Source organism: Macadamia integrifolia, chromosome 1 (assembly GCF_013358625.1).
Source record: "Macadamia integrifolia cultivar HAES 741 chromosome 1, SCU_Mint_v3, whole genome shotgun sequence".
Classification (NCBI taxonomy): Eukaryota; Viridiplantae; Streptophyta; class Magnoliopsida; order Proteales; family Proteaceae; genus Macadamia; species Macadamia integrifolia.
Genome location: NC_056557.1, coordinates 25359894 through 25382694, shown reverse-complemented (window position 1 = coordinate 25382694; position 22801 = coordinate 25359894). Strand labels below are relative to the sequence as shown.

Here is a 22801-nt window from a genome sequence, read left to right as displayed (position 1 = left end):
GCAACCATTCAAAGACAATTTCAGCAAGAAGGCCACGTTGGACAACAAGCTATATGTGTTGCCCTATAGAGAGTTCTTAACTACTACTGAAAAAACCGGGATGATCTTAGTCCTTGTTACTAAAGCAGCTGAACCGGTGAAAGAGGTAACACATCCACCACAAATCAAAGAGTTACTTGCTGATTTTTCAGATTTGGTGCTTGACGAATTGCCAGATGAACTACCACCTATGAGGGACATCCAACATACCATTGACCTTGTGCCCGGGTCAATACTTCCAAACCTGCCAACTTATCGTCTCAACCCCACAGAGCATGCCGAGCTCAAGAGATAGGTGGATGATCTACTAAGAAAGGATTTCCTAGTAGAAAACATGAGTCTGTGTGCAGTACCAGCCCTATTGACGCCAAAGAAAGACAGATCTTGGCGTATGTGCATTCACAGTTGTGCTATCAATAAGATTATGGTAAAATACAGATTTCCTATTCTTCGTTTGGATGATATGCTTGACATGTTGACAGGAGCCTCTATATTTTCAAAGATTGATCTACGTAGTGGCTACCATCAAATTCGAATTCATCCAAGGGATGAATGGAAAACAGCCTTTAAAACCAAAGATGGGCTATATGAATAGAAAGTAATGCCTTTTGGTTTCACCAATGCACCTAGCACTTTCATGAGGGTGATGACCTTCATCGGCAAGTTTCTTGTAGTATACTTCGATGACACATTGATCTACAGTAGTGCACAAGATGAACAACTAGAGCATCTGAGGCATGTCATGAGGGTACTATGAGAAGAGAAGCTCTACATCAACTTAAAGAAGTGTTCTTTCATGTTGCCCAAGGTTATCTTCGTTGGCTTTATTGTGTCTACACAAGGTATTCAAGCTAATCCGAAAAAGATAAAAAGTTTGGTAGATTGGCCTAATCCAAAGATCTTGATAGAAGTTCGAAGTTTTCATGGTCTTGCCTCATTCTATCGACGGTTCATACGGAATTTCAACGCTATTGTAGCCCCTATCACAGAGTGCACAAAGGGGGGAAAAGTTCCATTTCAATGGACTCCGGCAACCACTAAACCATTCAACTTGATCAAACAAGAGATGAAAGAAGCACCAGTGCTTAGACTACCCAACTTTGATCTCATGTTTGAAGTGGCTACTGATGCATCCCATGTTGGGATAGGAGTGCTTATGCAAGAGGGTCATCCCATAACCTTCTACAGTGAAAAGTTGAATGATGCTAAAAGAAGGTATTCTACTTATGACCTAGAACTCTATGTCGTTGTTCAAATTCTCAAACATTAGAGACACTATTTAATCGGTAAAGAGTTCGTCATTTATTCGGATCATGAAGCACTCAAACACTTGCATTCACAAAAGACCATTAGTGAACGGCACACTAAGTGGATCTCATACTTGCAAGGATTTTTATTTACTCTCAAGTATAAGGCTGGGAAAAGAGAATCAAGTAGTTGATGCACTTAGTCAAAACGTGCTAATGATGAATACCTTCACAATGCAAAGCTCAGGAGTGGACCACATCAAAAAGGAGTATGTTAATGATGTTGATTTTCAAAAGTGTTCAGCAAATTACAAGACAGAGGCCGAGATGATAAATTTTTCATAAATGATGGATATCTCTTCAAAGGCACTCGTCTTTGTCTTCCAAACACCTCTTTGAGATATCACTTGATTCGAGAGCTACATGGAGGAGGAATGGCTGGACACTTTGGCAGGAACAAAACTTACTCTATGATGGTAGATCTATACTATTGGCCCCAGCTACTGAAGGATGTTCAGCATGTAATACAAACGTGTTGTACTTGTCAACTTGCTAAAGGAGAAAAGAAGAATGAGGGTTTATACACACCGCTGCCCATTCCACAGCCACCTTAGCTAGATATAAGTATGGACTTTGTCCTAAGCTTACCACCTACACGAGAAAGGTATGATTCCATATTTGTGGTAGTCGATCAATTCTCCACGATGGCACACTTTATCCCGTGGAGGAAAACTCTTGATGCAAGTCACTTAGCCAAGTTTTTCTTTAAAGAGGGTGTGTGCATACATGGTTTGCCACAGTCAATTGTTTCATATAGGGATGTTAAGTTCATGAGCTACTTCTGGAAGGCCCTATGGCTGAAAACAAACATTAAACTTAAGTTTTCCACGGCATTCCATCCTCAAACAGACAGAAAGGCAGACAGAAGTGGTGAATAGAAGCCTTGGCAACTTACTCCGTTGCCTAGTCCGTGATTATGAGAAAACTTGGCCATCTATTCTAGAAATTGCTGAGTTTTCTTATAATAGCTCTATCAACCGCACCATTAGTCGTACACCATTTAAGGTTGTTCTTGGACTGCAGCCACAACAACCGGTTGACATAGTACCTTTGCCACCTCATGCCCATGTTAGTGTTGAAGCGAATGAGTTCCTTAGGCATATCACAGAGGTACATACTGATGTTCGTCACTGCATAGCCATTAGCAATGACGGATATCAAGCAACTACAAATTGTCATCGACGCTATATGGAATTTCAACCTGGTGATATGGTGATGGTTCGAATTACACCTAAGAGGTTCCCTCCCGATGCAATGCACAAACTCCATCCTCGACATATGGGTCTATACAAGGTCCTGAAGCGTATTGGCACCAATGCTTACATGTTGGAATGACCTCCTACTCTGAAGGTCAACAATGTCTTCAACGTGGCTGACCTGACACTGTACGTGAGACACCATTCTAATGACGACGACACTGAACATAGTCTAAAGCTTCCCCAATTTGTAAGCCCTACAATTCGTGGGGGGCAAGGGTTACTACTCATTCCTCGTCATGTGGAAAGGATGACCACGAGACGATTGCACTTGGATCCATGCTAATGACTTTCAACGTCTTGACACGGACCTCTGTGAGCACTACATGTCCTTCATCCATTCATCGGAGACGAATGATTCTAAGAAGGGGGGAACTTATGTAGATCCATACTATGGGCTAGGCTATCGCAGGAAGAAGCCCAGCCCAAGAAGTCTCTATAGCCCCACTTAATTATGTGGGCTAGCTCAATAAATATGGGCCCCATGCGCCCATCGATTCTTAGTTAATTAAGTTTTTTTTTTTTTTAATTTCAATAAAGGCCCATTGGGCCCATCGGTTGTAAGGTCCATTAGGGGCTATTAGTTTAAATGGTCTACTCCATGTTGGAGTAAGAAGGTCTAGTCCTAGTTCTAATTTCAATTTCTAGTTGTAGTAGGAGTGTCTAGTCCTCTTTAGAAACTAGCTCCTAGTCTTAATATGATTGTAATTTTGTCCTCTTTAAATAGAGAGGGATATGTACCATTAATTCTCATATTTGAATAAGAAGTTTGTAACTAATTTGCTTAGAGCAGCTGGGATAGATAGCTGTGGATGAGAAACCCAAGCTGAGATAGCCACTTCGTCTCCCACTTCCCTTGGTTATTATTTATTTTAGTCATTCAATTTCCTTGTTCTTTCTTTAATTTCTGCATTCAAGTTCTGTTAGTGCTACTATTACTGTGATACTGTCCAAAAGAACATCAATTCTGTCCAGTCCTTTTTGTCCTCAATCAATCGGCCAAGAAGCCAGAATTGAAGCTCAATCGATCTCCAGAAGTTCCTCAACTTGAAGTCACATCTGTCCAGCATTATAGGGGCCTACTCTACTCCATCAGTGGACCACTCGATCCACACTTGAAGTCCAGTTGAGGTCAGCTTCTGCTGTTCTTGAACATCTTCTACTTTCTCTCTAAAGACCCGAAACCAATAAACTCCAGATCTCATACACCAGCCAACAGAAGTTCACCATCTTTGGGGGTTTGGCTCCTCCCCATAAGACCTACAATCGACCCTGGTTTCAGCCCCATCTGAACAGCCTCCTTCCAGCCGCAGGTGTCCCTTGGAAACCCTAGCCGCAGGCTTCTCTCTCTCCTAGGGTTTGATTATTGATTGTCTTTTGGGGCTTTTTTTTGTCGGTTACTTTACTCTTGTGAGGGTTATTTAAGACTGTTGTTTACTTTGTTCTAAGGTCTCTTTGAAGTTATATTGTTTGGGGTTATACTTGTGGGGGTTAGCTTCTTCTAATCTACTCCTACATTAGATCCTCTCTCCTTCTTCCTCCTCTTTCTCTTCTTCCATTCTTCATTTCCTTCTGGTTCCCCCCCCAATTACTGTTCTTCCATATCAGTACCAGCAGTGTCATCTAAGTCTATCCTCCTCTGTTTAATCTAATATTTGGTCAAATGCAGTCCTTCCACATACAACCTGAACCCTAGTTCCCTGGCCCATTAGTTCGCCTATTCATGAGATTGGAAACCACAAACCAGGTCTAGTGTGTACTGTCCTTCAGAACCTTGTTGCAGGTTATTTCTTGGATTTTCAGGTTGATGAAACCTACTGTTGTGTACTGGATCTATTAGATTAATGAACCAGTAACTCACCTCTTGAATTTCAAGCTCCTCCAATCGATTTGGTTGAGTTCCAACATCGAAACCCATATGTTCTTTCTGTCATTGGTTTGTGCTAGAGGTTGAAGATAAAATCCCCTCCCCCACGATTTTCGGTTTCTTTATTTTATTCTCTTACTTTCTTCTGATACAGCTACCCTTTATCCCCTTTTCTCCTTTGTCTTCTATTTACTTTTAGTTGTAAGTTTATCCTTGGCCTTTATGTTTAATTCCCTTCTAATCCCCTTCCTCATCTAACTACTAAGTAATCCTTTAAGATTCTGGTCATTTACAATCCTGCCACAGACCTTGCAAACTGGAGTAATTTGCTGAATCACCATTATTTATCAACTTTGCTATTGTACACCTGGGTAGGCCCATAGGGAACCCAAACAGGGTTTTTTGACCACGGGATCACATCAGTTTTTGAATACAGAAACTTAATGGTTGCATTCTGGAACTTAATTTTGTATGCAACTCAGGAACTGAACAGATTTCTACCAACTAAATCCGTGGGGAAGTATTGCAAGCATACCCCTTTTATTCTTCGCTCTAGTGAATTCCTTTGCCTTTTCAACCTCAGTAGCAGCCTTCTTCAATAGGACTTTCTCCTTTTTCTCTAGCATTTCAAGTGTCTACACAGTGCACAGAAATCATGAATAACAATAAGCATCACAAAATCAGGATATTAATAGAGAACACAGCAACTTAAATATATAAATATATATATATATATATATAATAATTGATTATTTTGGCTTAGAAGGTTTAGGGTAATCCAAAAAATAGAGATTCTAATATGCAAATGTGACAAGGCTAAGCATACCAATATACAAATAGAACAGAAAATAAACTGTCGAATTGCCAATGTTAGAATTATTTTCAGAAAATTCTGCTTTAAGTACAATCTTGGCTGCAATGAACTTTTAACAGTATCTTGCCTCCAAAAGACTGGGCTTTAGCTGTTGAGTTACGATCTCCATCTCCCCCACAAAATGCTAAAATAATAAGAATGCAAATGTTGATTCAATCAAAAATAAAATTTTCATAACAAGGATTAAATATCAAATATGAGAGGCAAATGCAACAGGAGAATGATGGACATACATATGACATTAACAATAACAAATGCCTGAAAAAGCAAGAAGGAACATTGACATACTAAGCTCGTACAAACAAGTCTAATGAAAGCATCTTAACCATTTTTCAAGTTCAACCACACAATAGTGATAACCAGAATAGGCACAAGATGCAGTCAAATAGAGGTCTAAGGAATGGGCTATAACAAATTGTTCATCTATCAGCAAGTTGAAGTCGCAGGTTAATCATCTAAAAAGCAAAATTAAAATATGCCCAACTGTTCCATTTGGTGTGAAGTAGATAGAACTGACCAATCACCTCATCACGTTTTGCAAGTTGTGAAGCAAGTTTTGAAATTTTTCTAGTTTCTTGTGGTCTTCCAGCAAGGAACTGATTCTTTGCCCACCCAAAAAGGAAGAACAAGAAGCTCCACAAATCCAGGCTGAAGATCATCAATGATGGAATTGATAACAATACTTTGAGAATTTAGAAATGACCACGATGAGAAGATTCAAGGTGTCACCAGCGCCATAAAAGAAAGCCTGATTAGTAGTCAACCCGCATTTCTCTATAGTAACAGAAGGAACCTACTTTTTACCCATCAATCAAACCAAATAAATGTGTATGCATTAGAGGAATTTGTCGGAGTCAATCCAGAACGTAAGCGTAAAGGAGATTTCCACCTTACACATCGAATAAACCAAATCCGTTTCAAAGCCCACACATAAAAATTTAATGGAAACAATTGCCACCTCCGTAACATATGGAAATCTAAGATTCGATAGCCAACCCAAATCGCCTTTTAGAAAATACAAACCAAACAACCTTATATGAAGAAAAACATAAAAAGAACAGTAAAAGAATACGGCCATGACCAACATATGATCGAAGACCCTACCTCATTCAACTTGTCTAACGTTGCTACGGCATTGGTTTCCTGTTTAGGCTTACCAAAAATCCGCGTAAACATGATTGATTCCCTGATTAGAACTTCCTACTCTGCACCCAATCAAAGACAAAGAGAAAGAGAGGGAAAAGAAAAAAGAGAGCTTTGAATCAAAACCCCTACAACTTATACCATGATCTACAAACACCAAAAAATTAATGAAATTTTTTAATCAGAATTCAAAGGACGAACAGATGCAAACCTGCAAATCAAAGTCTATGATCAATTCTGGACAACAGCGATCGAAAACCCGAAATTGATTTTCGACTATGAGTCTCAAGTCTTAATGTTGGGATGAAGAATCGAATCAGACTGGAGCTCCACAGAAGACCGACTCCGCGTTGGATGTCGGAACTGCAAATAAAGCGAAACCGTAGCGAAATAGAAGAAAGAGAGATCTTGGAGTCGTCCGCACTCCCCCCTCAGGAAATCCGTCAAGAAATTTGTCCGTTTTTCTTCGTCGAGTGGTAAACTACTTACTTCAAGATCAATCCTCTAAGCAACGTTGGTTCTTGGGACCCAACCTTATTCTGATCCTACGATATCTAACATGTCCAGCGATCAAGTGGAAAAAATAAATAAATGGGATAAGCCACGTCAGACGTCACCAATGGAAGAGTATTAATCAACGCGTCGCCTTCTGTCCAAGAAACATCAAGCACGATGGGATGTCGGACCACCTGTTTAGTGGTCTTATCGTCTATAACTTTCTTTTTGGATGATTTACATCAATCTTACCCGTTTGCTCAAATTACAACTTTTTCTTAAAAATTCATTTATTATATTTAGACTCACAAAATTGACATCGAAGTGTTAGTTTTGAATTTTAATGGATAAAATTGCCCCTAACCCTTTTAAAGATCCTATCTTCTCTTATATGCACATACCCATCACAAACCCAAGGAAACCCAGAAGAAGGGTGCAAAGAATGCCCTACGGTGGAGAGGAGTTGTTATTCTGGCGGTTTTTTCAGGCGACGTCTCCAGTGAAGGCGGACAATAGTCTCTCTTCTCTCTTCTCTTATACACCCATACCTATCACATAACTTATCAAGTGTTTTTTTTAGTTTGTATTGTTTCCTAAATTGAAACATATCACTGATTTTGAGAAGTTAAGGCATTAACTGATTCATAAGAACAGTTGATTCATAGTAGCATCTGAGAATTTAGGGCAAGTGATTATACTAATGTATTTTGGCCAGATTTATTTTGATTCTTCCATTGGTGCTCCTCTTCTTCTTGTTTTGTGCAAACAACTTTGGGAATAATATAAGAAGAACAATGGCAAATGAACATTTTCTGAGAATTATTATTATGTGATTGAACTCCATTTTGGGGGGGGAGGGGGGGAAGTAAACTGAAGCATTCAAAAGAGTGATCTGCCAACACCATTGTTGTTGTCCATGCCTATTTAGAGCTATTTAGCAATTTTGGTAATGTTTTTTGGGTGATTTACATTCTAATAATTTTACCTTTTTTTTTTCTTTTTTTTTCTTTTTTTTTTGCAGATATACAATGTCATCATCAAGTGTGAATGACAACAATCAAAGTTCAATACTGAAGAACTTGAACATTGTATGTCACAGCCAGAAAAGAGCATTGGTTAGAATTTTAGAGAATGCTAATAGCCAACACAAGCTCTACTATTGCTGCTCCAATACACCATGTGATTGTGGATTCTTTTCTTAGTGTGATCTTATAGAAGAACAAAAAATGTTGCCTCTTACAAGAGACAATATCACCACAGTCACTCCCCAGACATTTGTTGGTGGTCGAAGTCTTGAAAATCAACAAATGAAGGAAGAGATCCGTGCTTTGAAGAAAAGAGTGAAGGGATTAGAGAAGTCTGTTGGAATTCTTCAAATTGAAATAGTGGTGCTTATTTTGGTCATTGTTATCTTGTTTGGGAGAAAATGAGGAATTATGAAGACTATTGTACTAGTTTTATTAAGTTATAATGACTAGCTTTAACTCTTCAACTTTTAATCCTATTGTACTGGTTTTATTAATTTGGCCATCGTGTCTTTGTATTTGCCTATCCTATAATTTTAAGCAAATTGACAGCATTTCCATTCAACATAGGACAATATGTGTCACACCCTGTTCTTACAGAACCAGATCGGTGACTGAGTTAATTCCATTAACCCAAAACCTGCCAGGATCATCGATACAGTAACCACAACACAGCATACACACAACTAAAGAATATAAAATCTATATTTCAGCGGAGGTTTTGTATATATATATACTTGTAAATATCTCAATACTCTTGATACCTAAATTGTGTTACTTAGTACAATTACATATGGGCCCATAGGCGTAATATATACACAAGAAATACAATTTAAATGTCTAGAACATAAAAGAGGCAACATAACAAAAAATCAAAAAGAATCCAGGGTCGGGTATCACTATTGTTGTCCTGTAACATAGCTCTCGCACAGGCATTGTGCACTGTTCCCAAGATCTTCAGGGACCCACCAGTCCTCAGCTAAAAATTCTATAGTGGGTCCCAGCTCTAGCTCTTCAGTTGAAAAAGCTGCAAGATCATCTAATGGTGTGCACGTGGGATGAGCTCACTAGCCCAATAAGTGAAAAGAAAAACCAAGCAAGTATTCGCAATACAAATGTACCTATATGCATGCAAGTCCGTTTTATTATCCTAAATCACCTAAGTAATATTTCTAGGTCATAGGTTATGTGCTACTCACAACTACAGTGCGCGTATAACTCCATTCCGTGATACGCCTATAGGGTTATCAGAGAAGGCAAACCGTGGGTACCAGAAAAGTAAATTAATGTTCCTCCATGACATTAAAGTCAATTGGGTCTTACACTACATTAAAGTAAATGTAGTATGATTGACCCTCTAATTATATCACCAAAGTTATCGACTATCCTAGTGATCAGTCGAACGTACTTCTAACTGCTACCATTAGTACACAACCCCAAGCTTTTCCCCAGTAAAATACCCAACACCTAAACCCCTGCTGAAAAGGATCATAGCACAGAGAAATGTAATTCCTAACTGCATATTTTTATATGAGATAGTACGATTGTATAGTGCCACTACATCCATTCCACGGGCCACCAATGCACTCGTTTCCAAGCTGACTACGGCATCTAATCTAGCAATGCATCATATTCAATAATTGAAATCATCTATATCATAATTCATAGCAAGAATTAAGCATTTAATAATTAAAGTTATAGTATAAAAAATCATAAACAAGTTTCATAATGCACAAGACAATACATGCAACTGGCATTCGTGGATGACTAGTCTACACACAGTAATAAAGTGATGACATGGCTAATCTATAATAATAATAGAATGATGTAAAAACATTCCAAAAATAAAGTCAACGTGTCACACCCCGTTCACACTGAACCGGAGCGGTGACCGAGTTAACACCGGTTAACCCAAACCTGCCAGGATCATCAGATACTGTATTCCACCACAGCATACGCACACTAACATAAGTTCATTAGATCAGCGGAAGACTAAGTTTTACCTGTGAATAAATCCCATATACTTGATACCCGAATGATGATACAATAATTATATACATTTGGGCCCGATATATCATTGTACATTAGGTATCAGGTATCACATAGAAGCACTGGGTGAATATGAAATTTTACTTATTTTATACTATCTACTACAACTTTAATTATTAGTATGGGAATGTGGTGTTGTGGACAATCCTAGAGTAGGGTCTTGGGGTAAACAGGCTGACTGGGTGCAGTGAGGTATCCAATGTCGGCATACCTATGCCAGATTGAGGGTAAGGTGTGACATTAACGATGTTTCTAACAACGATACGATCATGCCAATTATCAGTGATATCTTACAATTGGATCAGAGCCATGTAACATGTAAGTAGTAGATAGGTGTTGATTGATGTGCATAGTTAGATGAAACCCCATGAGATCAAGCATTATAATCATACAAGAGTAAAATTTTAAGAAAGATCGATATGAGGGAAAAAAAAACATGAACAATAGTAATAATATGATAATCAATTACATCATCATAGATCCATATCGTTTTTCGAATAACTTCTCGTATGTATGTTTTTCCTCTTGTCAGTCTTATCTGCTAGGCCACATACAAGACAACGTTTCATATGTGGATCAAAGAATATGAATAATAGTAATAATATAAGAATTTTTTTATTACATCACACCCGGATCTATATCTTTGATGAAGAACCTGTTGTATGTATGTTTTTCTTATTATCTGCTCCCTTGTCTATATAATTGCTAGAGTTTCAATTAATGGGCATTAAAACCATTATATAGACTGACAGCAGGGACCAACCTTAAAATAGAGAACAAGTGACGCCTCTCACATAATGGTCTCAAACATTAATGGATATACACATAATAATTCATACTTTACACAATATAGAACATGTATGTTGAAGTCACTACCCACTAGGAAAACCATCTCCCGCATAGGGCTTCATCGAACCATATCTATCAATCAATACGCATCCACTTGTTCATACTTATACAATGAGTGGATGCTAACCCAACTGTAAAACAACGTTATATTGTTGTAAGAATTTTATGACGATCGATAACAAAATTTTTATATGTTTTATGGTGTCAATCCAAAATTGGATCTTTCTTCTAACAGAGAGAAAATTGATTGGATATTGGCACCATGTATTTGGCATAAAGCTATGAATGTATCACTTGCTGGAATACTGGCAATGAGGTTTACTATTCCGATGAAAATGTGGAAGGGAAGAACAGGAAATGCAATGTATATAACAATGTTTGAGCCTCTCCAACTAGTGTTGGGAATAATTATGGACATCTACTCTTTTAAGGACGAAATCTATATAGGAAAGCTTAATAGGGGCTGATAAGGACATTTATATGTGAAATCGTGGGTAGTAAAGCATGCATTTTACATATTTAGAATGGAACTACCTTTTTTTGTAGGTTTTGTATTTTCAAGGCCTTAGGGACTATCGGGTGCCGTATCTCCAATTTTACACGTAAAGAGGTCCTTTTTTTTTAATGGCTTGAAAATGATAAAATTCTGAGCAATATGGACGTGTTGTATTAAAAATATTTATTCGTTTTCACACCTATACATGTGATTATTCTTTTCGGGCAAGAAAAAGAATAATGGACTAGAGCAGAATCGAGATGCAAGCCCAGTCCATCGGTAGCTCTCATTGGGTATAAAAGAATATTCTAGATGCCAAAAAAGTAAGAGGGACCCACCTTGGGCATTGGACACACTCTCTCTCCTCCCCCTTGTACAATTTTGAAGATTCTCCTATCTTTTGATGATTTTGTTGGAGATCTCCTACTTTCCACTTACTTAAAGCACAAAGGGCATGGACAGAATTTCCAATTAAATTAAAAGATGTCCAAATCAATCAAAGAAGGAATGAAAAAAATTGCCCAAGAGGTGCGCAAAGTTTGAAGAAGAGAGAGAAAAAAAGGAAAAAGGAAGCAAAATCATTGGAGATTCCCTACTTCCTATTTTCTCTCCTCTCTCTTCCCTGCACCTCATCAAAATCGTCCAAAGGATCCTAACTTGGTCATACTTCTCATTCTCTCCCCTATTTTCACTCTTTTTCTCTCTTCCCTCCTTATTTCGACCTCATCACCATGACTGTCCAAATCTCCTACTTCTTAGAAACTAAAATCGTTGCATTCCCTCCCCCATTCCCTATATAAGAGGATCGACCAAAGAGGGAGGGTGCACCTCGCTTTTTAGGGTTTTCTCTCTTCCTCTCTTCTTCTCCTAGTTTTCATTATACTCTAGTTCTAGTTTTAGTACTTCTTTGCTTTTGATTTGAACACTTTTGTAATTGGTTTTATTTAATTAATGCAGTGTCTTTTATTTTCGTGGTTCATATTATTCAAGTTATTCAAGTTGTAATAATTTTAATTTATTAGTTTAAGCTAGGTGACAAGAACCAAGCTTTGGAGCATCTCTGTTCAAGTGCAAGTTTCTCTTCGAGATTTGTTTTCTTCAGGCCTAGCAATTTCCGATTTGGTTTGTTCGAGATCTGGTTTTTAGGGCTAGTAGTATCTCAATTTAGTCAACATTTTAATTCAGGCATTGAATTTCATATAGGTAGGCATCTACATTAGTCTTCTCACCCCCATTCCCTCTTCTTACTACCCATTCATTCTTAATTTAGGCTTTTAATTTTTCAGTTTTACTTTGATGCTTTCCTTTTCCCCCAAGGTCCTTGGCTAGATGCATGTGTTGGCTTTGCCCTTCTCTAGCCATGGAACCATCCTTTTACTTTTATTATTTATATTGCATCCCTCTCCCTAAAGCCAAGTAGAAAAGCCCTTGTAAGAGTACTCTCTGGTCAAGTAGGGAAGCTCACACTATTAACAGTGCATCCCTCAGGCTAAGTAGAGATACCTACTTGTGTGCCTCTCTCTAGCTTTATTCCCCTTTTGTTTTATTTATTTTATTTTAGCACTTTTCTTTTACTTTTTCTTTAGTGCTTTTGAATTATTTGCTTTGAGTATTTAAATTCCTAGATGATGAATGGTTAGGGTTAGATGCGAATGGTTACGTTTTTTAATTTCAATTGCAATTCCAATTTCCCTAGTTGTGTTGGTTAGGATATTATTTTAGATGCATATGTTTTAGGGCGGTAGTTAGAAGTAGATCAAAATCATCAATCCGTAAACTTTCCCATTACTAGAAAAACCTAAAATAAAGTGGCTACTCTCCTTGTGTTCGATCCGTTAGCTACACTGATCCATACGCTTGCGATTACTTTTAAATCTCAAACAAGACTAGGTGTCGTTGCCGGGGAGACAGTTTCATGTTATTTTTTGCTTTCTTTTGGTAAATCGGAGTGCTTTGTTTTCTTTTTCTTTTATCATTTATTGAATTCCTGAGAAGAACAACTTGCAATAATAGTTGTATCGATGGAGGTTGCCAAACCACACGGTATGATAAAGACAGGTTCCGCCCTGTCGCAGTACCTCAGGAATTGAGTTACCCTAGATCCATGCTGGTAAGCTCCCAAAAAGCCAAAAAAATAATAAAAAAAAATTCCATTTTTTTTGTGCTTGTCTTATTCTAGTTGTGGTGTAGTTTTCTGTTGCATGAGTGCTAGGTGGGTATGTAATACTGAGAATAGGTTAGAAAGAAGAGATCCAAAAAGTAGTGACCGTATACCTATACTCTCATCAATACCTTTCAATATGGGAGACCAACAGCAAAACCCTCCACCTAAATCTCTGAAAGATAGGTTCTACCCTGCTAGAGTAGCCCAACCTTTCTGCATAGTTCTACCACAAGGTCCAGGGCAATAATTTTGAGCTCAAATCTTAGTACATTACTATGTTGCCCCACTTCCGTGGGCTGACCTCTGAGGATGCATACCTATTTCTAGGGGAATTTGAAGAGGTATGTGTTCTAATTAAGATCCAACAACTTTTTGATGGTGCTATTAAGCTAAGGTTCATCACTTTTGTATTGAAAGACCAAGCTAAGAAGTGGTTGTATGGGTTACCCACAAATTCCATAACCACATGAGAACAATTCACAGTTATTTTCCTTAAGAATTTTTTCCCAACTCACAAGACTAATAAGCTTAGAATGATATCCTTTAGTTTAGGCAAAAGCCTAGTGAGTCCTTTTCCAAACTTATGGAGAGATTCAAGGATCTACTCCAAGAATGCCCTCACCATGGCCTAGACTTATAATATTTATGTCAAATAATTTATGAGGGTATTGATTATCTAATTAAACAAATGATAGAATCTATGTGCCCTGGGGGATTCACATCCTTTACAGATGAAGAAAAGGCATGAGAATTCTTACTTGACTTAGCTGAAAAAACCCATAAGTGGGAATCAACCCAAGAAAGTGAAAGAACCATATGAGGGAAAGGATATTTTGTGGATGGGTTAGTAGTCAAAGAAGCCCACTTAGATAACCTTTGCAAAGGATTGAGGCTATTGTTCCTAAAGAGCCATCATCAATCAATTTGGTTAAGGTGTGCAATTAGTTCCAGTCCCCTGGACATGTTATAGAAGAATGCCCCAACACCTCAGGGGGCACTTCTAATGAAAGTGTTACTACCTTACATCAGAATAATCGATATAGTAACACTTACAATCCAGGGTGGAGACCCAAGTTTCTCCTGGAACCAGAGCAACCAAGCAAGGCCTTCAAATTTCCATAATCAAAGTCAACCTAAACCCCAAAGGCCTCAATAGCCTTTTGCCCCAAATACTTTTCCTAGGCCAAATGTAGGACCTCAGGCAATTTCCCTAGCCCCCCTCTGCTATCATCTTATCAACAATCCCCTAGGTTTCCCAACACTGGAGAGGTAAATAGATTAAGTGACTTGGAAAATAATATGGACCTCCTCATGACAAGCCATCAAAATCTTATGAGAGAACTCACCCAAGTTGTCTCAATTTTGTGTGAGAGGGAGAAAGGAACATTGCCTAGTCAACTAGAGCCTACCCTAGGCATAAGCCTGTTAGTTTGCAAGCACCCACTAATACATCATTGAATGTGGTATAAGGTCAGACCCAACAAGGGCCCTCCAACCTAATGTCATGCTATTTGTGCCCTTAGGAGTGGTAGAGAGTACCAGCAGAGTGTTCCTAAATCTTCCCCATCTATTACACCTATTAACTCTCCTTCTATTGAGGACGCAAGTGTGCCTTTTGTTCCAAGTTTCTCTAATGAACCTAAAGCAACTAAAGATGATTTGGTTGAGGAAACTAAACCTGATTCTTTTGAAAAAGAGCAAAACCCTCATAGTCTTTATGTTCCCTCTGTCCCCTTTCCTAATTGCTTAGTAAACAAAAAAAAAAAAAAAAACTACTTTCATGGACAAGATTTTAGAAGTCTTCAAAAAGGAAGAAGTGAACATCATTCTTTTGGATGCCATATCCCAGATCCCCACCTATGCAAAGGTCCTAAAAGATTTGTGTACTCATAAACGTATCACTAGTGTACCCAAAAAGAAGTTCTTGGCAGGTAACATTAGTTCTATAATTACTCAGCCTATAGCTGCTAAGTATAAGGATCCAGGGAGCTCTACCATAGATTGTTTCATAGATACCTACATTGAGCATGCCTTACTTGACCTTGGCGCAAGTGTGAATCTTTTGCCTTACCATGTGTACAACAACTAGGATTGAGAGAATTGAAAGCCACTGGAATTACTCTTTAGTTGGCAGATAGGTCTATTAAGATTCCTAAAGGGATGGTTGAGGATGTCTTACTAAATGTGGGGAAATTTATTTTTCTTTTTGATTTCATTGTGTTAGATACCAAGTCCTTCTCAACCAAGGATGGGATCTCAATAATTCTAGGAAGACCATTTCTGGCTACTAGTAATGCATTAATCAATTGATAGAATGGTTTCTTAAGGTTATCTTTTGGCAACCATACTGTTAAGTTTAACATGTTTAGGATATGCAAGCAACCACATATGGAAGAAGAGATCAATATGCTTGAGGATTTTCTAGATTTTTTTTGATGATTTAATTACCAACTTTGAAATTGATTTTGATTCAAAATTTCAAGAGTATATGGATGAGTTAGATGATGATAGTGAAAATTTCTTTTCTGAAGTCTTGAGTCTTCATATACCTGTGGAGCCCTTAGGACCTCTTTCTAATTCCATGCCCAAGCCTTCCATTGTTGAACCCCTTAGGCTTGAGTTGAAAGAGTTGTCCTCCAATCTTAAGTATGCTTTCTTAGGTAAGGATCACACTCTTCTAGTCATTATTACTTCTAATTCGAATTCCAGTCAGGAGGAGGAGTTAATCGAGCCTTTAAAGGAAAATAAGGAAGCCATAGGCAAGACTAATGACCACAAAGTGGCAGTTAACTTTCTTAAGGAGAACATTTTCTCCCGTTTTGGTACACCTCATGGTATCATTTTTGACTGGGGCAAGCATTTTTGCAATTGGCCTTTTGAGGCCTTGATGAAAAAGTATGGGATCACCCATAAGTTAGCTACTCCTTATTACCCTTAAACTAGTGGCTAAGTGAAGCTGTCTAATAGGTAAATCAAACAAATCTTAGAGAAAACTATTAATCCCAACCATAACGATTGGTCCCTTAGGCTCATTGATTCCTTGTGGGCCCATCGGACTGCTTTTAAGACTGACTTTGGCCAGTCTCCCTACCATTTGGTGTATGGGAAATCCTATCACTTACCAGTTGAATTGGACCATAAGGCCTTTTGTTGTAGGGAGAGCCTATCACTTACCAGTTGAATTGGAGCATAAGGCCTTTTGAGCCATCAAGAAGCTCAACTTTGATTTGTCTGATGCGGGAATTCATCGTAAGCTCTAACTATCTGAGTTGGAGGAGCTTCGTAATGATGCCTATGACAATGCTAGGATTTATAAGGCAAAAACCAAGGCTTATCATGATAAACAAATCCTTAGGAAGTCTTTCACACTTGGTGCTAAGGTTTTTCTTTACAATTCTAGGTTGCATATTTTTCCTGGCAAGTTGAGAATCCATTGGGACGGTCCTTATTTTGTGTAGACGGTTTTTTCTTATAGTGCTATTGAGGTGTTGAACCCTAGCACCGGTGCAATTTTCAAGGTCAATGGTTAATAGTTGAAGCCTTTCATTGAGTTGTCTTCTTCTACTTAGGAAGAGGTGATAGATCTCCATGAATTTTTTTACATAAATGACTAACTTTTACCTAGGTATTCCCCCTTGCATTGTTTTCGCTTTTAATTCTTTTGATGCATTGAGGACATTGCATAACTTAAGTGTGGGGGAGGGAAACTAGTTTCTTTTTTTTTTTTTTTTTTTTTTTGCTTTTTTCCTTTGTTTGTGTTTGTTTTTCATTTTGTTTTTGAGCTTGCTAAGGATGAAGTCCTACTTTGGTTTTTGGCTAATGATCATACCATTCAGTTGGTTGATGTATGAAAGTAGGAGTTTTGATTAAGGTATCCATCTTGAACACATAAAAACCTTGTTGAGAAAAAAGAAACAAGCCGGTGACTTGAGGTAGGACTCTCTTTTGAAAAATAAAAGACCATTATTTTATGGTGTTGGACCATATGTAAGTCTGTGGGTTCCTTGTACTCTTGATTTGGAGTTGAAACCTTCTTTTTAGATTAGCTTGAGTTGACAAATACATAATTTGTACTGAAGTGTGGAAAGTGATATAAATGAAAAGTAAGAGTTGATTTCTTTAGAACTAGATAGGGCATTGCACCTCAGGAAGCATGGTATCTTGATCGAAACTCTTAGGGAAGAAATTTTTGAAAGAACTCTGGCATCACTATCTATGTGGGCATATATAAAAAGTGAAGCTACATAGTAATTTGGGTGTCTAGTGTTTGCTCCACCATGTCATTCAGGCCAATAGTAGTGGAGTAGGATAGACTTTATTATGAAAAAAAAAAGAAAGAAAAAAAACCACACAGCAGGAAAGTATGTGCAAATGTCATAAATGCCTTGTTAACATGTTCGGTCAAAAACACTCCAACGCCTTAGTCCTTGGTTCCCTATTACTTCACAAGTGGTCTTGCCTTAAGATAAGGATGTTTTGGAAGAGATAAGGTGAGTTCCAAATTAAGAAATATGCTAGTGCCTAAAATTGATAAGGGATAATAAAAATTCAAGTGTGGGGGTCCCTAGATCAAGTGTAAAAGGAATTATCTTTACTCTAACAGTATGATCCTTACCTTTAGCCAAGGTTGGGATTTTTTTATTTTTTTTTTAAATTTTTTTTTCTGAATTTTGGATGTATTTTCACTACAAACACCCACGAGACTCAATTCGTCCTCTAGGGGTGACCTATTGGTCTAAAGGCTTGTTGCATATGTTAAGTGCAACCGTGATTCCTAAAAAAGTGAGTTAGGTTTTTTATTGTTTACTTTTCATTCTTTTTGTTTTGCTCGAGGACTAGCAAAGTCAAAGTGTGGGGGAATTCTAATGACCACATTTATATGTGAAACCTTGGGTTTTACTCTCTTTTTGCAGGTTTTGTATTTTCAAGGCCTTAGGGACTCTCGGGCACCGTATCTCTAATTTTGCACATAAAGAGGTCCCCTTTTTTTTTCATGACTATAAAGAGGACAAAATTCTGAGCAAGATGGACATGTTGCATTAAAAGTACACGTTCATTTTGGCACCCATACACGTGATTATTCTTTTCGGGCTAGAAAAAGAATAATGGACTAGAACAGAATAGAGATACAAGCCCAACCCATCGACAACTGTTCTAGGGGTACAAAAGAATATTCCAAATAGTAACAAAGCAAGAGGGACCCACCTTGGGCTTTGGACACACTCTCTCTCCTCCCCCATTGATGATTTTAAGATTCTCCTATCTTTTGGAGATTTTTTTGGAGATCTCCTACTTTCCACTTACTTAAAGCACAAGGGGCATGGATGGAATTTCCAATTAACTTTTACCTAGGTATTACCCCCTTGTATTGTCTTCGCTTTTAATTTTTTCTATGCATTGAGGACATTGCATGACTTAAGTGTGGGGGAGGGAAACCAGTTTCTTTTTGTTTTTTTGTTTTTTCCCTTTGTTTGTGTTTGTTTTTCTTTTTGTTTTTGAGCTTGCTAAGGATGAGGTCCTACTTTGGTTTTTGTCTAATGATCATGACATTCAATTGCTTAATGTATAAAAGTAAGAATTTTGATTAAGGTACCCATCTTGAACATATAAAAACCTTGTTGAGAAAAAAGAAACAAGCTTGTGTCTTGAGGTGGGACTCTCTTTTGAAAAATAAGAGACCATTATTTTACGGTGTTGGACCATATGTAAGTTTGTGGGATCCTTGTACTCTTGATTTGGAGTTGAAACCTTCTTTTTAATTTAGCATGAGTTGACAAATATACAATTTTAATGAAGTGTGGAAAGTGATATAAATGAAAAGTAAGAGTTGATTTCCTTAGAACTAGACAGAGCATTGCACCTCAGGAAGCATGGTATATTGATCAAAACTCTTAGGGAAGAAATTTTTGAAATAACTTTGGCATCACTGTCTATGTGGGCATATATAAAAAGTGAAGCTACATAGTAACTTGGGTGTCTAGTGTTTGCTACACCATGTTATTCAGGCCAACAGTAGTGGAGTAGGATAGAGTTTATTATTAAAAAAAAAAAAAAAGAAAGAAAACTACATAGCAGGAAAGTATGTGCAAATGTCGTCAATGTCTTGGTAACATGTTCGGTCGAAAACACTTCAACACCTTATTCCTTGGTTCCCTATTACTTCATAAGTGGTCTTGCCTTAAGATAAGGATGTTTGGAAGAGACAAGGTGAGTTCTAAATTAAGAAATATGCTAGTGCCTGAAATTGATATGGGATAATAAAAATTCAAGTGTGGGGATCCCTAGATCAAGTGTATAAGGAATTATCTTTGCTTCAGATCAGTATGGCCCTTACCTTTAGCCAAGGTTGTGATTTTTTTTCCTGAATTTTGGGTGTATATTCACTACAAACACCCACAAGACATAATTCGTCCTCTAGGGGTGACCTAGTGGTTTAAAGACTTGTTGCACATGCTATGTGCAACCGTGATTCCTACAAAAGTGAGTTAGATTTTTTATTGTTTACTTTTTATTCTTTTTATTTTGCTCGAGGACTAGCAAAGTCTAAGTGTGGGCGAATTCTAATGAGCACATTTATATGTGAAACCTTGGGTTTTATTCTCTTTTTGCAGGTTTTGTATTTTCAAGGCCTTAGGGACTCTCGGGCACCGTTTCTCCAATTTTACACATAAAGAGGTCCCCTTTTTTTTCATGGCTATAAAGAGGCCAAATTCTGAGCAAGATGGAATGTAGCATTAAAAGTGCACATTCGTTTTGGCTTCCATACACGCAATTATTCTTTTCAGGCTAGAAAAAGAATAATAGACTAGAACAGAACCGAGTAGCAAGCCCAGCCTATCGGTAGCTGTTCCTAGGGTATAAAAAAATATTCCAAATGGCAACAAAGCAAGAGGGACCCACCTTGGGCATTGGACACACTCTCTCTCCTCCCCCTTGGACGATTTTGAAGATTCTCCTATCTTTTGGAGATTTTGTTAGAGATCTCCTACTTTCCACTTACTTAAAGCATAAGGGCATGGATGGAATTTTCAATTAAATTATAAGATATCAAATTGATAAAAGAAGGAATGAAAAAAATTACTCAAGAGGTTGTGCACAAGTTTGAAGAAGAGAGAGAAAAAATAGGAAAAATGAAGCAAAATCATTGGAGATTCCCTAGTTCCTATTTTCTCTCCTCTCTCTTCCCTCCACCTCATAAAAATCTTCCAAAGGACCCTAACTTGGTTTTCCTTCTCATTCTCTCTCCTATTTTCTCTCTTTTTCTCTCTTCCCTCCTAATTTCCACCTCATCACCATGATTGTTCAAATCTCCTACTTTTTAGAAACTAAAATCATTGCATTCCCTCCCCCATTCCCTATATAGGAGAATCGACCAAAGAGGGAGGGCGCACATCTCTTTTTAGGGTTTTCTCTCTTCCCCTCTTCTTCTCCTAGTTTTCATTGTGCTCTAGTTCTAGTTTTAGTTCTTTTTTGCTTTTGCTTTGAACAGTTTTGTAATTGGTTTTATTTAATTAGTGTAATGTCTTTTATTTTCATGGTTCATGTTATTCAAGTTATTCAAGTTGTAATAATTTTAATTTACTAGTTCAAGCTCGGTGATAAGAACCAAGCTTTGGAGCATCTCTGTTCAAGTGCAAGTTTCTCTTCGAGATTTGTTTCCTTCAAGCCTAGCAATTTCCAATTTGGTTTATTCGAGATCTAGTTTTTAGGGCTGGTGGTATCTCAATTCAGTTAAGATTTTAATTCAAGCATTGAAGTTTAGGTAGGTAGGCTTCTACATTAGTCTTCTCACCCCCATTCCCTCTTCTTATTATCCATTCATTCTTAATTTAGGCTTTTAATTTTCAGTTTTACTTTGATGCTTTCCCTTTCCCCCAAGGTCCTTGGCAAGATGCATGTGTTGGCTTTGCCCTTCTATAGCCATAGAACCGTCATTTTACTTTTATTATTTAGATTGCATCCCTTTCCCTAAAGCCAAGTAGAAAAGCCCTTGTAAGAGTACTCTCTAGTCAAGTAAGGAAGCTCGTACTATTAACGGTGCATCCCTTAGGCTAAGTAGAGATACCTACTTGTGTGCCTCTCTCTAGCTTTATTCCCCTTTGTTTTATTTATTTTATTTCAGCACTTTTCTTTTTTTTACTTTTTTCTTTATTGCTTTTGAATTATTTGCTTCGAGTATTTAAATTCCTAGATGATGACTGGTTAGGGTTAGATGCAAATGGTTACATTTTTTAATTTCAATTGTAATTCCAATTTGCCTAGTTGTATTGCTTAGGATTTAATTTTAGATGCATGTGTTTTAGAGCGGTAGTTAGAAGTTGATCACAATAATCAATCCATACACTATCGCATTACTAAAAGAAGCCTAAAATAAAGTGGCTGCTCTCCTTGTGTTCGACCCGTTTGCTACACTAATCCGTACGCTTGCGGTTACTTTTGAATCTTGAGCAGGGGCTGCAGTGATAGTCCTAGGATTATGTGTTGCGATATGGGGAAATCTTAATGAGCCAGCTAGGGGAACAGGGATTGACACCACAACCATTCCTTATCTGAGCGCAACCTCTAGCAGCAACGACCTCGGTGGCAGCAACACAACTGCAACCACCAATTTCAGTACGACCTCGAGTATTAACGATGTTGTTGACAATGATATGATGAAGCCAAATATTAGTGATATCTTACATTTGGATCAGAGCAATGTAACGATGTCTTACAGATGGGCTATCTTCTAGTCATTGTATGAGTATGTACTAGAAGATGGGAGTTGACTGATGTGCATAGTTGGATGAAAACCTGTGTAATCAAGCTTTATAATCATACAAGTGTAAGAATTTAAGAAAGAATGGTATGTGGGACCAAAGAACATGAAAAATAGTAATAATACGATAATCAATTACGTTATCCTAGATCTGTATTGTTTGCCGAATAACTTCTCATATGTACGTTTTTCCTCTTGTCAGTCTTGTCTACTAGGCCACATATAAGACAACGTTACATTACTTTAATACCAATTGTAAGAATTTAACAATGATCAATATAATGGATCAAAGAACATGAATAATAGTAATAATATGAGAATTTTTAATTCCATCACACCCGGATCCATATCTTTGATGAAGAACTCATCGTATGTATGTTTTTCTTATCATCTGCTCCCTTGTCTATATAATTGCTAGGATTTCAACTAATGGACATTGAAACCATTATATAGACTGACAGTAGGGACCAACCCTAAAA

At 37.7% G+C, this 22801-nt stretch overlaps 1 protein-coding gene and 1 non-coding gene across 6 annotated transcripts in view; both read right to left on the bottom strand.

Annotated features, from left to right (window-relative positions):
- LOC122082190 (vacuolar protein sorting-associated protein 32 homolog 2-like) overlaps positions 1-6954 on the bottom strand; it is a 33701-nt gene extending 26747 nt beyond the window's left edge. The window contains exons 1-4 of one of the 5 annotated variants that reach the window (XM_042649673.1): positions 6698-6954; positions 6448-6548; positions 5411-5467; positions 5005-5104 (exon numbers count right to left, since the gene is read on the bottom strand). In XM_042649673.1, the coding sequence (XP_042505607.1) occupies positions 5005-5104; positions 5411-5467; positions 6448-6519 (229 nt within the window). In that variant the 5' untranslated portion in view covers positions 6520-6548; positions 6698-6954. Of the gene's footprint in view, positions 1-5004; positions 5105-5410; positions 5468-5867; positions 6339-6447; positions 6549-6697 lie in introns of those variants that run through there. The other 4 variants (XM_042649678.1, XM_042649684.1, XM_042649688.1 and 1 more) reach the window with 4 other exon arrangements.
- A 7134-nt stretch (positions 6955-14088) lies between these two features.
- Positions 14089-14194, bottom strand: LOC122086732. Its single transcript, XR_006142526.1, has one exon. It is a non-coding gene; the product is annotated as a small nucleolar RNA R71 (small nucleolar RNA).
- Positions 14195-22801: the final 8607 nt, after the last annotated feature.